At 46.6% G+C, this 16,878-nt stretch overlaps 3 protein-coding genes across 3 annotated transcripts; 2 read left to right on the top strand and 1 right to left on the bottom strand.

Moving 5' to 3' along the window:
* Positions 1 to 1,880: 1,880 nt before the first annotated feature.
* GL218_08464 (putative transporter C11D3.18C) lies at positions 1,881 to 3,637 on the top strand (the record flags this gene model as incomplete). The annotated part of the gene is made up of 3 exons (XM_033585268.1): positions 1,881 to 2,201; positions 2,260 to 2,556; positions 2,717 to 3,637. 3 exons carry the CDS (start codon positions 1,881 to 1,883, stop codon positions 3,635 to 3,637), a joined length of 1,539 nt encoding a protein of 512 aa, XP_033440376.1.
* A 1,052-nt stretch (positions 3,638 to 4,689) lies between these two features.
* Positions 4,690 to 8,241, bottom strand: GL218_08463 (uncharacterized protein; the record flags this gene model as incomplete). The annotated part of the gene is made up of 3 exons (XM_033585267.1): positions 4,690 to 7,192; positions 7,254 to 7,955; positions 8,042 to 8,241. The coding sequence occupies 3 exons, from the start codon at positions 8,239 to 8,241 to the stop codon at positions 4,690 to 4,692; spliced, it is 3,405 nt and encodes a 1,134-aa protein (XP_033440521.1).
* Positions 8,242 to 10,555: 2,314 nt separating this feature from the next.
* GL218_08462 (ERAD-associated E3 ubiquitin-protein ligase doa10) lies at positions 10,556 to 16,008 on the top strand (the record flags this gene model as incomplete). The annotated part of the gene is made up of 2 exons (XM_033585266.1): positions 10,556 to 14,249; positions 14,309 to 16,008. The coding sequence occupies 2 exons, from the start codon at positions 10,556 to 10,558 to the stop codon at positions 16,006 to 16,008; spliced, it is 5,394 nt and encodes a 1,797-aa protein (XP_033440378.1).
* Positions 16,009 to 16,878: the final 870 nt, after the last annotated feature.

Below are 16,878 nucleotides of genomic sequence, written 5' to 3'. Positions count from 1 at the left end.
AATACACACGGGTATTGTTAACCGACGTCAAGGCAAACTGAGAACCGGCAAACTTTGATAATTATGCTAACTATCATAACTGACTTATATAACTACCTCTATATCTCTTCTCTATATCTAACTTACCTTATTTGCTATCCCGAATAGTAGCCATATCGTGTGTATCATCTATCACGTTTGTGTATACGGCTATCTCGGCTGCCCACTTGCTTTGCTACATTGCTTTGCTACCTTAGCGTTGTGATTATTGAGCACAACCGAGAAGACGTAACGGGTACACTAGATCTCAGATTAAGGCAATTCCGGATAACTAGCAAGGGAAAGTTGACTACTATTGTTCGTTGATAGTATGCCGTGTGGCGAGCTGTCAGGTGCGGCTATTGGTAAGACAAGGCCGGCAATGTGAGACAAAATCTCGCAAGCGCAGGCGATGGTTTCACGCATATTATCGCCAGGTCGACTCATGTCTGAGATGCCCTGCATATGCCCTGGGTGTGCCCTGGATTGTGGATATGCTTTTACTTCTCAGTTGCGATTTCTGTAAGCCAAATCCCATCTGTCGGGCAAGTTTGTTAGTTATGGTTAGTTTGACAGATGAAGTCGCTTGAATACCTTAGAGTATAAGGCAATGTTGTCAAGTAATGAATAGTGGTAATGTATCTGTTATTCCGCAATTACTAGTACTTTGGGATAGAAAGATTTCTTTTCTTTTCTTTTCTTTTTTTTTTAAAAAAAAAAGGGAGAAGTAAAAAAGGGATGGTCAACTGTTACCCCAGATAATTCTATATAGGCATATGCACATTTACATTATATGCAAGAGTCCATTAGCTCTCAGTACGACATTACATCTGCAGTATCACAAATCTAATGTATTACATTGTGTTTATGGTACCCAATGTCGTATTACGATGGTCATCTCCTCTCAAACCACACAGACTACCTCATAACACATTTACCAAGTCACATGCATATGAATATGCATCATCACCCCACGCCAAATTATATCTATCTCCGCTTGCTATTATGCATACCTTGTTCCCCCACGTGTAGGCTACAGCTCGATAATTCTGGAATAAGTCTATCCGCGTTTCACCCATCAATGGGTATTAACCGCTTGCCGACAGTGCCCCGGAATTCCAAGATTGGCGAAATGAATTAGGCATATAAACAGTTATTCTAAAGGGATGCCATAGCTCTACGAGGTTATTACCAGAGGGCTAAGCTTTTCTACATTCCGAGCCTTGGCAGTGGTGAGTGATATCCATTTACGCCAGAGCTAATTGCCGGGGGCGCGGTCGTTCCTGTGTCGCGGCAATGTCTAGGAACAGGTGGTTACCATGAGACGAAATGTCTCGCAGTCTGAATCTCTTAAGAAAAAGCCGCCGAGAGGCGAGAAGAACGAACTTAGTTAGATCTGCCTACATGATCTACCGTGGATGCGTAATCTGCCCGAGCTGATATGAATGTATTCGATGTATTGAAGATAGACATGTAACTAATAGGAGGTAACTTTTTGTAACCTAAGCTACCTCCTAGAAGCAACGTCGAAAAAGAAATCATTGGTCGCCGACCACACAATATTGCGATAAGGCAGTGAGTTCGAATTTCTCCTGTATGGGGAGACTAGTGAGAATAATCTTTTTATTTTTATTTATTAGTTTCTTTTGTCAGCTGTCATATCTAGCCGTTGCTCTTCGCTTTTCGCACTCTCGGTTGATCATCACCTGTTATGATCTTCACATGTGTCACTAATTTGTCTTTCCTTTTCTCCTACACCTGTTTCCTTACAGTAATAACCCTACCCAGACGTGTGGACGATCTTTCCTTTGAAAATCTAATTCTAGTCCCAACTCACACCAGCTTCTAGTAAATTTTCGGAAATGCCGTCTAACGCATCGGAAGAGGAGCTTACCAACGAAGCCAAACTTGTTCGCATCACCACCATCATGGCCAACCAGAAATGTGCGCCGCATAGCGCCGATGTCGATGCCGACCCTGAACTGGCCGGTCTTCCTCCGGGCATGATCGACGCTCATGCGGAACGCCGTCTACTCCGTAAGATAGACTTCCACGTCTGGCCTATCCTGTTTGTCATCTATATGATGTCTTTCCTCGATCGCATCAACATCAGTAACGCTCGCATCCAAGGAATGACTGAGGAACTTGACCTATACGGTAATAAATTTAACATCGCCCTCTTTGTAAGTCATACTTTCTAGGTGTGTTGATTTACGCTTCAATTTTACTGACCTGTTATAGGTATACTTCATCCCTTACATCTTGCTCGAAGTTCCTAGCAACATGGTACTCAGGAAGCTCAGGCCTCACTACTATATCCCGTTTCTTATGCTGAGTTGGGCTATCGTCAACATGTGCATGGGGTTCGTCTCAACGTACGAAGGGCTTGTCGTATTGCGCTTCTTTCTCGGAACATTCGAGGCTGGTGTTATGCCCGCTATCGTTTATCTCACTTCCATGTATTACAAGCGCCACGAGTTTCAGACACGCATAAGTTTCTTCTTCTGCTCCACTGTTGTTGGAGGTGCTTTCGGAGGTGTAAGTGATGTTTCTCTTTTATCTTTGTACTTGTTGTTATGTTTATCCTTCTCCTTTTTTCTAGCCTTTGCAAGTCTGTATCGACCCAGTCGGAAAAAAAAGTGACTTAAACATCGGTAGTCACTGATAGATAAACTTCGGTAGCTAATTATGAATATAGCTGCTCGCATATGCGATTGCGAATCTCGATGGCCATAACGGCATTGCAGGCTGGAGATGGATTTTCATCATTGAAGGGGCGGCCACAGCTGTCGTAGCCATTATATCTGTCTTCCTCATCGTAGATTGGCCAGAGCAGTGTCACTTTCTTACACCAGAAGAAAAGCACCAACTGGAACTTCGACTAGCTGACGATGGCGCCAGGATGGTGGCTCGCATGGACACGCTTAACGCGTACGCGTATCGACGCATCTTAACCGATTGGAAGATTTGGGCTGGCGCTATGATGTACATGGGTATCGGCGTTACGGGCTACGCTACCACATTCTTCATGCCGACTATTCTGCGCGAGTTTGGCTGGGAGGCACAGGCTGCTCAAGTTCATACCATCCCCGTGTATGCCGTTTCCGCAGTAGGCATGATATCCGTGGCATACTTTTCCGATCGATTCAAGCACCGTTACGGCTTTGTTATTTTAGGCTGCATCATCGCGACAGTTGGATACGCTATGCTGTTGCACCACGATGGTCTATCAAGCGATGCAAAATACGGCGCCGTATTCCTTGTATCGCTAGGCGGTTTTGTGTCTACGCCAATTGCGCTCGCCTGGCTCGCCAACAATATGGCGGGTCATTGGAAGCGCTCCTTCGCCTCCGCTATCCAAGTTTCTCTTGGTAACATCGCAGGTATCGTAGCAGCCCTCATATTCCGCCAGGAGGAGGCTCCGCGTTACCTGACCGGATATGGCACTGCCATAGCTATCACATGGCTGGGTGGGCTTTCGGCGACGCTGCTTTTCGTGGGCATGCTTATTGAGAATAGGAGACGTGACGCCGGTAGGAGAGATTCGCGGTTAAGCCGTCCCAAGGAGGAAGTCGATAATATGGGTGATTACCATCCATCATTTCGATTTACGTTGTGAAGGGAGATTTGCCTGTTTTATTACTTGCTAATTCCTTTGTTGCGGCTCTGGGACGGATGTGTTCTTGTAGCACGCTTGGAAAACCAACCTGTTGGGCACTCTCAATGACATCGCACGTTAAAATAGTCTCCATAGAGATGAGGGTAACTATTGTATATGATAGAGGACAGGGCTCTCGCCATACGAATATTTATAATGATGAATGTACTAATTACCTTTATATCATTGCAAAATTGTGTATCCCGTCTGAGCGGCGTCAGAACTGGAGCAGATTTCGAACTAATAACGATAGCTTATAATTATACTGAAGTAGGAGAATATGATTGTATACTCACATGGCATAATTGTTGTGATGTAAAGACTTGCGAGCCAATATAGGGCGTACAATATCTTCGTAGGTAGGCCGCCTGTGCTAGACATATAAACGATCGGGTTGGTAGCAACTTGTATACGTAGCTTGGTCTGAATGGGGCACACAGCTTCGAGGTCACCATGGAGAATATATCTAACTCATTGGCTTATGATGATATAATTTTAGCACCTTTAATATACTTCTCCCTAGCTAGTTGTCATACACGTAATTGATACATCCCAAATATACCCACCACCCCCCCTTGCGCAGGCCTGCCATAATGCGTTGCTCGAACCCAGTTTGCTCCCGAAGGTCTCCGCCAACGTCGTTTTCGTGAATAAGTCATTCCAATCGTCATCCCTAGCCGTAGGGGTACTCATAAATTAACCCCACAAAACTGCTAGCCTGATAGATCCGCCTGCAAACCTGTCCAGGTCGCCCTAGCCTCCACGTTTGCTACCGATCATAAGTGAATAGCATAGGGTACCTCAACTCTTTTCGCTAACGCATCATCGAAAAAAAAGGAAATACAATATAGATGGGAGGGAAAATGTCAACACGTCCAAATGCTCTGGGTATATGCCATGTTCCGAAAGAGCGGGAAGAAATAAATCAACCAAAGACCACTATAGTATTTCTTTTATGGACAAGTTGTAGATAAGTGATGACCACAGGGCATTGAAAAACGCGATGCAAGCTTCTATAGCTCGTCTTTGATGTGCTGAACTGTATCCCCAACCCTTCCGGCGGCAGCGTCGGCGACGGACTTAGCCGTATCACTAGCTTCGCTGGCGGCGCTCACTGCAGTCGCGGATGCGACACTAGCAAGACTTGATACCGAAGCAACACCAGTTGAGTATGCTCCTATGAGGCGCGAATATACCGATTCGGTAAAGGGTGGCTCTTTACCAACGACGAGTTCGGAAACGAGAGAGCTGACCACCGAGTACTGGGATGCTGCAGCGATACTGACCGAAGAAGCGTAGTCTTCTGCTAATACTGTGACAGTTGAAGCTTGATGCGCTGCCGCGCCCGTAGCCGATGCTGCGTAGTCACCCGCAGCGGAAGCAAAGTCACCGGCTGCGACTTGTATATTTTCATACCATGGAGTGGGCGTAGGAGCGCTGTAGACCTGGGAGCTGACACGACTGACAAGCGCATCCCAGTTTTCCCCTATATAGTTGTTTGCATCGGAAGCTAAGTCGCTGACAGACGACGCTATGGACTCGGCGTTCTCGCTAGCAACCGAGACTGCGGAAGCAACCGATTCACCGGCTACTGCTGCGACGGACGAGGCAGACTCCTGAATGTTGGTTGGCGTAGGCGTAGCCGTTAAAGAGCTCACGGCTGTAGACGCAGCAGAAAGGAATTCAGAATAACGTGCGTGTGCCAGACCTATGCCTGCATAATAGTTGTGCTTAGCCTGATTGAGAAGTTTCTCAGCTTTCTGTTCTGCCTCCTCGAGGTACGTGCTGGGTGTTGGTTCAGAAGCGCCGACGGCTACCTTTGCAGATTCATATTGTTCCGAAGCCCATTTCAAAGAGTCGTCAAAATTGTGTTGTGCGATGGACTGGACTCTTTCCCAATCGACGGATGGCACGGTTGGCATGCTAGGAATCCATTGTGTGGTGGGAGTGCCATATATGCCCTCTGATGCAGCTGTCATCGCAGCGTTGAGCCTCGAGTTGGCCGTGGCAATTGCACCCAGATATGCGCTGGAAACCGAACTGAGCATCGCTTGATGGATAGGCTTTGGCTCTCCACGGATCTGCGCGGATACGGCCGACATAGCACGTGAATAATGATCAGCAGCTCCGGCGACGGCAGCAGTATATGCTGATTGCGCGGCCGATGTGATACTGGCGGGGATATCTGATTGAACAACTGACGCAGCGCTAGACGCGGACGAAACAATGTCATCATCTAGAATAGGTTGTCGTGAAGGTACAGATTGGGCTGCGGCGCCGAAGAGGGCAGGTTTAATAGTAGTAGTGGTAGCTGGCTCAACGGGTGCGGCTGGTTCATCTGGTAATTCGACAATCGTTTCCTGAACTTGTTCTGGTCCATCAATTGGATCAGATGACGGTAGCGGCTCGTCGGAATTAGTGGCGCTCTCAGTTTGTTCAGAGGCGAGGCCCTCCGTTGGAGCAAGCGAAGAAGTATCAGGGTCTTCCGAATCTGTTTGGGAAAGTGATATTATGACGGTCTCAGGACTGTTAAGGTTCGCCTGTTCGTTATCGATCTTTTCACCAGCGAGAGGAGCTGCTGACGCTTCACTTTGCGCAGCCTTCTGGGCAACAGAGATTGCTGCCAACTCAGCAGTTTCGCTATCGAAGTTATCGCTAGCATCGCCAGCTATAGCCTTCCACGTGGCCACCTGCTTTAGTCGACTCAATTCCTCAGCGGCAGCTTGCGCAATGCTCATACCCTCGTCCTCGATTTCGGCCCCGGTCGATTGCGCTAATGTAAGACCAGGGTGCGTTGTAATCAAGCGCTTGAAGTCATCCGTCCACTCATCGAAACGTTCCTTCAGCTCGTGATACTTCTTCCAATCCTTGTAGGTGATACCGTCCATCCATGCCCATTTCATGCCGATCCTCTGAAGTGCAAGATCGCGAGTTTTCTGAAGGATACTGTAGTGCTCTTGAGCTGCCTTGGTAACCGCAATTTCTGTCTCCTGATCGTATGTCTGACGCCAGGTACGAATATCTTGAGCTTTGTCCTTGATCTTGAGACCAGCAGCCCGGACAGCGGCAGAAAGGGCTTCATCTCTCTTTTCTTTATCATTGCCATGCTTTTCCAAGATAGATACAATGGATTTCTTGAGGCTCTGTAATTCGGTGCTGGCGGTCTCCTCGAGTTGCTTCACTAAAGACCTACCCATACCATTGGCATGCCTTTCGATCATGCGGGCCGAGATCTCATCCACGCGGTCTTCAATTTCAGCGGCACCTTCTTGTGCGGCTGTGGTAAACTTGCCTTCCCATAACTCGAGATCCTCGGCGGCGATCTTGGCGGCTAGCTTGCGTGTCTCCTCCGACGTGCGCGATTTCTTCTGCTCAATCTTGACTTCTGGCGCTCCTTCGAAGGATTCCGCTTCGCTCGAGTGTTCAGGTTCGATGATGGTTTTGACAGCCGAAGCAGCAGATGAGGAGATGGAAGAAGCTATCGGCTTTGTAAAAGTGGATTTGGGTAAGATTGAACTATTTAATCATCAGTGAGCTATACGAGAAAGGGACACTTGATGAAGTGGCGAGAACTTACGAGCTGGCTTCCTCGGTCACCGGCTTGGCCTTTCTTTCATTATATCTCCCTAGTCGCTCGCCAATACGCACGAGCTGCGGCTCAACCTTCATGACGTAGACATCTCGTAGATGAGGCCAGATTGTGGCGTCCAGAAAAGTGTAAGTCTTATTCCAGGCCCAGATAGTCGAAGGAACTGCAGTGTCAGTCGTAAACGAATAAGCAGCATCGTAGCCTTGGGCAGCGTAAGGCTGCATGAATACGTAGGCCGGGAGTACAAATTCGTGGTAGGTCTGTAGAGCATTGACCCGCGCGATATCATAATAAGGAGATATTACAGCAGAGATACTCTCAACATGAGGCGCTACTGTTTGATCGTATTGGACTTTTGCTATAGCTTGATACTCGCTTAGCTTAGGTTGCACGCTCTTTTCCCACTTGACCTGACCAAAAGCTCGGGCCTGGGAAACTCGTGGGCCACCATATTTGACAGCATACGTGCGCGCAGGAGTGATGACAATACGGTCGACTGTGTCGTAGTATGGCTTGGCAACATCGACGTACGGCGCAGCATAAGTATCGTAATAGGGCGTGATATGTGGCGTTACGGCCGATTTGACCTGGAAGTAGGGTTTACATATCTTGGGCGTTGTGTCGTCACAGGCGTCGAGAGTAGAAGGACAACGGAAGAGAAGGGTAAAGATAGAATACCACGTTAATAGCCTATGGTAAAAAAAGGGAATTAGTATCCTATTTTTAAAATCCTGTTCTTAAAGTAGGGAAGTCATTCTGTGAAATCTTCATCTTACCTTGCGATAATGTTAAAGCTCCACGCAAAGAAGCTCCGCTTCTTCTGTTTGGTATTTCTCCGCCTGGGAGTTGTAGTATGTCCATTTAAACCGTTAATCCCATTGATTCCGTTGATCCCATTTACACTTTTGACACCCTTGGGCCCCTTGAGAGACCCATTCGTGCTTGACTTAGATCTGGTGTTTGTTGCACCGGCCATAGTAAAGGCACCTAGTGGTGAGCTGTATCAATAACTAATATTATTCGCATCAAGGTATAGTTGATAGTTTTATATAGAGATTAGTATTGCGGATGGGATGTCCCCGAGACGCGATGATAAGTCGTGTGAAACCGACTAGGATAGGAATATATTGATTGCTCTTTACTTGTAGGTCAGCATCGAGTCGGCGACTTAAGATTCGAAGGTGTGTACATAGATGTATGTGACCGACTCGAGGATTGAAGTCTAGGACAAGAGAGAATGAAAAAAATAATATTTCAGATTCTGTGGGATAGTAGAGTTAGAAGAGAGCGGGAGAAAGTGGATACAGAAGTTTTAGAAGCTTTGATGATGGCGTGTGACGGCCGCGAAGCTAAGGCTGGCGTTTTAACTTGCTGTAACAAAAAAGAGATGATCAAGGATTATCAGGGATTATCAGGGATGACGCAGGGGTTTATGGAGGTTCGAGAAATCGTTATCGTCTTTGTTTCCTGTTTTCTTCTTTCCTCACCAAAAAAAAAAAGAAGAGAAAAGAAAAGGGGATAATGTAAAGGTCAGTTTTGATGATATCAATATACGAAGATATGATGAACAAATAGAAGAATTCAAGGACGGTGAAAAAGTGAATGATACATGTATGTATATAGTAGGTACCTAGGTACATAATACATATGATATGTATTTATTTAGTGCGCACCCAGCTGATGAACCCACAGGAGCTATGACGAAATATGCAACCTGCACTATCGTAGTGCACTACGTTTTGTTAGGTATTGATTGCACATGACAACGGTACTTTGTATACAACCTCAAAGATAAACACGAGGGGTTGGATTGGGGATTGAAGATTGGAGAATTGGATGGTCGTACTAATATTAATATGTACATAGATATAGCAATAAATATAATCATGGTATAAGTAACAATTAATATTATATGACAATTGAAAAAATATGCTAGTGGTTGATCAGGCCTTTGAAGGCTATAAGAAAGTAAGATATCGGAAAGCAGGATACTTTTCCATTGCCTTATCACCTATGACGCTTGTTGTTGCGACCAACCCTTCATCTCAGGAACTGGGCTTTGCCAACTTGTCTTTTAGTGTATGCTATAGTTATTCTGTAGACGTCATCTGACTATGGCGTCTACAGCTAAGCAGTGTAGGAGAGATGATATGCCCCTACAAAATATATCTTCAGAATTATACTAATGTTTATGCCTAATATATAAACAACTGACTATTAAATGACTGTTGAGTAAACACCTATCATATATTTCTATAAATATAGGATTTGTTCAAGCATACCCAGCAATGTCCATTAGTTATAGTTATACTATAAGATCCACTAGGTAGCTTAACGAACCCGCATTGCTGGAACGCTATATGATGGGATCCAAACAGGATAGGAATCGATAGACTTGCATATGTTTCACGTGGGATGGAAACAAGTTATTAATATAAGTAGTAATAAATGTGGTATTGCATTGCATGGTGAAAGCAGTTTTATCGGTCGTATTAACTAGTAAGCCGAACTTCTTTTACTGTCTTAGATATCACATCATAGTTTTATTTTATATTCAAGGTAATAGAGACTTCTTCTATATTATAACTACATAATATCATAACTGATTTTATTAATGTACTCTACGATTTGGGTTCTTATGTGATCTTATTTCATGTATACCTTTTAAGTAGGTATTTGCCTATGTGAAATGTACATGTAGTTATTACCGGATTATGTAATCGACTTTATGTACTATCGGCTTTGTTCTATTCCGACGACTGGTGCTAGAATGTACCTAAATCCCCTCTAACGTGCATTTCCACTACATTTTAGGTAGTCTGGCCGAATAATTGCCACTTTCCACTTAGGTACATCGACATTTGTTACCTTCTACTCTACCCTATCTAGCCTCTATTAAGTACATACGGAAACATGCAAACATAGAGATAGGTATCTACAAAGAATCACTTTGCATTTATGTCTCTACCTACCAGGTAAGGTTATATGCCTGCTTATTCCTTTTTCTCTCTCTTGATATACCGTAATGTCCTAACTTCCACATTAGGTAATCGCATATCTCCCATCCGTTAGCACGCGATTTGATTGCATCGATCATCACCACCTTGTAGCATCCAAATTCCTCTTTTATTCTTCTTCTCTTTTTTTCAATTGCCGTCGACCTATCATACCACGCGCGACGATACCGTAATCTCATGGTCTAAACTTAAGAAAAGAGCCCTCTGGGCAAGAGCTGCAATTTACCTATCACCGACTGGTCTTGGTTTCGAGCCGATATTTTGTCGCCTACGATGCCGGATTTCTTACCCGACCTTACCGAATTCCCCAACGCCCACCAGCGACGGAGGCAATCCGTCACGAAGCCTGACGCCATGGCGGAAAACAATATGTCGGGAGTTAAGCCATCGGTTAACGATTCGATCGATCCTGATACCTGTCGGATTTGCCGAGGAGAGGGCACCACCGACGAGCCTCTCTTTTATCCTTGTAAATGCAGCGGAAGTATCAAATACGTACATCAGGATTGCTTGATGGAATGGCTTTCACACTCGCAAAAGAAGCATTGTGAGCTTTGCAAGACAGCATTCCGCTTCACCAAGCTATATTCTCCGAATATGCCCAAGCGGCTACCCCTCTACATCTTCGTCACCCATATGACCAAATATCTCTTCCGTAACGTGCTCGTCTGGCTGAGAGCCATCCTAGTCACCAGCGTCTGGTTAGGCTGGCTTCCTTACCTCATGCGTTCTGTCTGGTCCTTTCTATTCTGGATCAGCGATGAGGGTTTCGGTCCCAGCCCGCCTATCCTCGATTCTCGGAATGCTACTTCAATAGGTCGAGGCGATCTATCTTCCCTTTCTGTCACGGGCACGACTACATGCGCATCCACACCCTTACTACCCGCTACGACCACCGCTGCGAGTATTGGAGGTATTATCGACCAGATTCCCGTATCCAATTTGTTGAGAGCTATCTCGAGACCTTTGAACACAAGCCCTCCAACTTGGCTCACTACGCTATTAGGCTTGTCTACTACCACAGACAAGTCAATATATGGAACTAAAGATTTCCTAAACGTAACACATGTCGATCAGTTTTCTATCTCGCCTGCCGCTTATCGCCCCTCATCTTTATTGAGTGAGGTTACCGTCCTCAAAAACTTCACGCGACATCCCGCCATCAACCGGACTATCATCGCTGTTCTAGAGGGCCAAATCATAACTTTGCTAGTCATCGTATGTTTTATCCTGATTATCTTGGTTCGAGATTACGTGGTGCAGCAGCAGCCTGAAATAAACATGCGCGCTGCTTTCGCCGCGGCGGAAAACGAGGCCCCTCCACCACCCGGACCCATGAACAATCTAGCACCACGCAACTTGGGTCCAGATGACGACGAGGACATGGACTCTGATGATGACTCTACTGCAGAACGGGATGGCCCGATAGCTGAAAATGATACGGATGACTTGGGTCCTGATCGAGCAGGTCATCTGCAAGATATTGTCGATATACAGAATCCTCGCCATAGACCTATTGCCGAATTCCGGCGGCGAACGCAACGATTCGATACTAATAGTAGACAGGAAGGCCAAGGAGAAGACCGCGGTCGCACCGAGTCAATTGCGCGCAATACAGGGCTCGCGGAGCAGAGCAATAAGTTCCAGGATGGTCCAGCCGAGCAAAGATTTGGCGAACGGACTCTCTCGGACAATTTTGATGGCGAGGGCAGTTCGCAGGGTACGGTGAAGGAGTATCTACGGATCTACAGAGAAGCCGGTGGAGACCAGGAAAAAATCCTTCAAATCATTCGAGAGGAGGGACTGGAAGACCGTATGCGATACTGGATCCGCGTAACACAATCAATGGCGACTGCTGGCAGGGCTGCTGACGGAAGTAGTTTCGATCTAGGAAATGGCATTGGAAGCTCAATTTTAACTCACCAGGAACGGCGCTCAAGCCGGTCCCCTACAAGGTCAGACTCGCCCAGAGCTGATGCGACTAGTAGCGATAACTCGAGTTGGACGTGGGCAGAAAATGATGACGGCGACGCTGTAGCAAGCCAGAGTTCCCACGATAAAGGAAAAGGCAAGGTCGCTGAGACGTCCGGAAATGGAAGCGATTCCTGGACAGATTCCTGGGCGTCTTGGGGAGGTGAATTTGGCGAGAATACTCCTTACTTGCCTAATGGTAACAGCAGTAGCGAAAATGCGTCGTCTTCGGATATACCGCTCTTAACGAGACCAAGAGCTGTTTCTGATGGCCCTCAGGCCCCCAAACCTATCAATAGGCTTGCAAATAATAATTGGTCATTTTCCGATCTACCCTCCGGCCCGTCGAATGCTTCTCATGAGAATGTACCTGGCCACGGCAATTCAGCCTTACGTTCTTCACCAATATCTTCAGATGTTAATAGCGATATCAATAGAGCCGGGCTATCAGAAGGAAGTAGACCTGCTGACGATGGCACCGCTATTGACCAATCACAACAGACAACTGTACCTCTCCAAGCAGGATTGAACACGCCAGCGACTGTGGAAGACATGATGATTGATGAAATCAATGTACAAGATCCCGCGGGAGATGGCCATGCTAGGGATTCTACTGCCTTAGTCGAACCGGTTCATGGTAACGAGCCCGCTGTCGTCGCGGCGAGACAAGCCGGTAGCATTGTGGATCGTGTAGCCGATTTCATGTGGGGCGACGTAGACGTTGGTCATTTAGATGAAATTGAACCAGAAGAAGCTGTGGATATTTTCGGTGTGAATCAGAACGCGCCATTCTTCGACAACGATCGTGGAATTGACGGAGAAGGCGAAGATGAGATTGAGATGGCTCCGGATGTCGTAGAAGCCGCCGTTGCTGCTGGTCTCGATCCGGAAGCCGTCGAAGATGCCGAAGATTTCGAAGGAATCATGGAGTTAATTGGTATGCGCGGTCCGATCACAGGCCTATTTCAAAACGCCATCTTCTGCGCCTTTCTGGTATCTATTTCTATCTTCATGTGCATATTTGTCCCATATAACGTCGGTCGCGTATCTGTCTGGGTCGTCGCACATCCGACCCGTCTGCTCAGAATCGTTTTCAGCGCGTCCAAGTTCGTCCAAGACGTTGTCCTGCTGGCTGTTGGTTATACCTCGACGATTATATTCACCCTAATCGAAGCATTCACTATACTCCTGAAAATCGAACAGGGAGAGCAGCTGATACATACTCTCAGAGTTGATACTACTCACGTTGCCGTCAGTGCCTCAGAACGGGTTCTCTCTAGTTTCATGTCTGAGATTCCACTCATCTCAGTTAGCGAGGTGCGTAACTTCTCCGCTGTCAGCCACGAGGCCCTCATGATGATAAAAAGCGAGATCCGGTGCGCTCTCTCATCTGTCGGACATATCATTTTGTATGTTTTTGGTGGCGACTACATTGCCAAGTTGGCTACGGCCAAGTCTATAATTTCCGTCCTGGTGCCTGCAACATTTCAACTCCTGAAAGCTCTTCCCGCCATCGCCACGCAGCCAGGGTCATGGATGTTAAATCTTAGTCTTTCTGAACCGCCATCCTCTGCAAATCCCGTTCTTGCTTATTGGGATGCGAACGATAGGACATGGGCTATTCTTGCTGGATATGTCTCTCTGTCAGTCTTAGCCGGGTTCTATCTCGCCAGAGGAACGCCGTTTTCTACGGGGCAGGCCGCTCAAGAATGGGAAGCATCTGTTATCGACCTCCTAAATCAGGCTAGCGGCGTCATGAAGGTGATCTTGATCATCAGTATAGAAATGCTAATTTTTCCATTATACTGCGGATTGCTGCTAGATTTCGCGCTACTTCCCCTCTTCGAAGGCACAAGCATCAGATCTCGTCTTTTGTTTACCTACAATTATCCGCTCACTTCCATCTTTGTCCACTGGTTCGTCGGCACGGGATACATGTTTCATTTCGCTCTCTTCGTTTCTATGTGCCGTAAGATTATGCGAAAAGGCGTCCTATGTAAGAAACCCTTGATTCGAGCTACTGGCCATCCAGGCACTTTTGCTAATTAGAACCAGACTTCATCCGCGATCCGGACGACCCGGAGTTTCATCCGGTGCGCGACGTCCTCGAACGCAATGTCACTACCCAGCTCCGCAAGATACTCTTCTCGGCTTTCGTTTATGGAGCGTTAGTCGTAGTTTGTCTCGGAGGTGTCGTGTGGGGCTTATCCCTAACTTTGCCTAACGTCCTTCCGATCCATTACTCTTCTAACGAGCCTGTCCTTGAATTCCCTATCGACCTGCTCTTTTACAACTTCCTGATGCCTCTTGCTGTTAAGTTCTTCAGGCCGAGCGACGGGCTTCACGCCATGTATACTTGGTGGTTCCGAAAGTGCGCCAGAGCCCTGCGGCTGACATGGTTCCTCTTCGGCGAGCGACGCGTAGATGAGGAGGGTACGTTAGTGTTACCCGAAGGCTCGCCTTATCGAAAACTTCCCTGGTGGTGTCGAATGTTCCTCGAAGTCAATAGCGAAACTGAAGTGGTCCCGAAAACGTGGCAAGACACGTTCAAGGGAGGTAAGGCGAAACCTTCTACGAAAATTCCTGCCGAGGAGATGGATGTTCACAACGATAAGAAGGGGAAGCTTGTGAACTCGGGGCAACTCATTCCAGACGGCCGCTTTGTGAGATCGCCAGCGTCTGATCAGGTTAAAATTCCAAAGGGCCAGTCGGTTTTCCTTGATGTATCAGAAGAGGATAGGAGGGAAGACGGCAAGCCAGACCGTCCGGATACAGACCTATACTCGGGAACTCATTACCAATTTGTATACGTTCCTCCCTACTTTCGTGGTCGTATCTTCCTGTTCATCTTATCCATATGGATCTTCGCGGCTGTTACTGGAGTCGGCTTCACGATTGTACCCCTCGTGTTTGGTCGGCGCATGTTTAAGGTCCTTATACCTTCTCACATACGAACTAACGATATCTATGCGTTCAGCATTGGAGTCTACATTCTCGGCTCACTGAGCTACTTCGTCTTTCACCTACGGTCAATGCTCAATAAACTAAGAATTTTAACATCATCTGTGCTAGATTCGATGCTAGACCGTCAGACAATCCAGCGCGCCATCCAATTCGCGACTCGCGCGTCCCGGCTAGTATATACTTATACAGTCTTGCTTATCGTGTTTCCCCTCCTTATTACGCTGCTAGTAGAGCTCTATCTACTCATGCCGCTGCATACATACATGTATCCAGCCGGAACAACCACTACGAGGCGATTTGAGGGTTTGCGAGAGGGTCACACTATCCGGGTAATTCAAGCTTGGACCTTGGGTATCCTATACCTCAAACTCGGTTCCCGGGCTGTGACGCTGTACGGTGGCAGGCCGGCGCATGCCGTACGAGCCGTTCTGCGTCGCGGCTGGCTAGAGCCCGATGTTGGTATCTTTACACGGGCGTTTGTCATTCCCGGCGTCGTAGCATCGCTAGCCATGATCACGACGCCTCCGATCATGGCGTGGGTAACCCTTCACCACATCCTAGATATCAATACAGAAGTGACTCAGGAAATGCGAGTCTTAATATTCCGCCTCGCCTATCCATCTACTGCACTCTTCTGGACGGGACTCGTTTTGATGCGGCGCATGCTACGCGTATTCGAAGGTTGGCAGGTTCGGATTCGGGACGAGGCGTACCTTATGGGGGAACGACTTCACAATTTCGGCGGCACTTCGTCAAAGGTATCAAACTGGAGAGCCAGCGCAAGGCTTTGAACACTGTTTATACGGCTATATAAAACGTATAATTATAAGACTAGATGAACTTACGCGTATGAGTTGATGGTAATAGATATACACTGCTACATTAATTTTGCGTAGGCCCTCCTTTTGTGAAATTGCCTGTCGTAACCATTGTTATTATCTTGTCATTGTAGGCATTACTTATGATACGGGATACATGATGCGGATACAACCATGTGAGGTAGGTAGTGTAGTAGTATAGGTAAGTAGGTATCATTAAATTTGATGTTTAGTAACACCCAATATGGATCTCGATGAACAGAAATTTCATCTACTGCAGATCTACACTCCATCCATCTCTTACATCTAAAGTAGGTAGGTAGGTATCATGCGCCATTATCACGTATCCTGATGTCTGTGAAGAGGATTGAGAAGACAAAGGAAGAAAGTGGACAAAACGCATGGGATAGCTATATGGCTTTTATTTATGCATGCTTCTGTAATCAACTCATATCAAGTAATTTTAAACAACAGTAACAGGTTGCGAGTGGAACTTGGACAACGTTGCGTTTCAGATCTAGGACTCGGCCGGCAATGATAATCACAAGTTACTTGCCGTGTTGTGCGTATCTGCACACAGCACAGCAAGCACACATAGTCGGCAATTACGAAACGATACAAAGGTAGATACATAACTAATCAAGTTTCTTTTAATAAATAAATGGGCTCTTTCATTCATCAATGTAGTAGTAGATATGGAAACCCTCCTGTTCAACGCCCTGTTCTACCAATCAGAACCGACGGAAGCTAAACCGACTCCAGCAGACGAGCACTCCTTGGAACAGTGAAGAAGAAAAAAACCTCACACAAACGCCCAATGGAATGCCATCCCGACGTTTCAGT

The sequence above is a fragment of the Daldinia childiae genome (assembly GCF_008694065.1).
Source record: "Daldinia childiae strain JS-1345 chromosome Unknown Scaffold13, whole genome shotgun sequence".
Taxonomy (NCBI): Eukaryota; Fungi; Ascomycota; class Sordariomycetes; order Xylariales; family Hypoxylaceae; genus Daldinia; species Daldinia childiae.
Note: the sequence above shows the minus strand (reverse complement) of the source record. Positions and strands in the feature narration are given on the sequence as shown.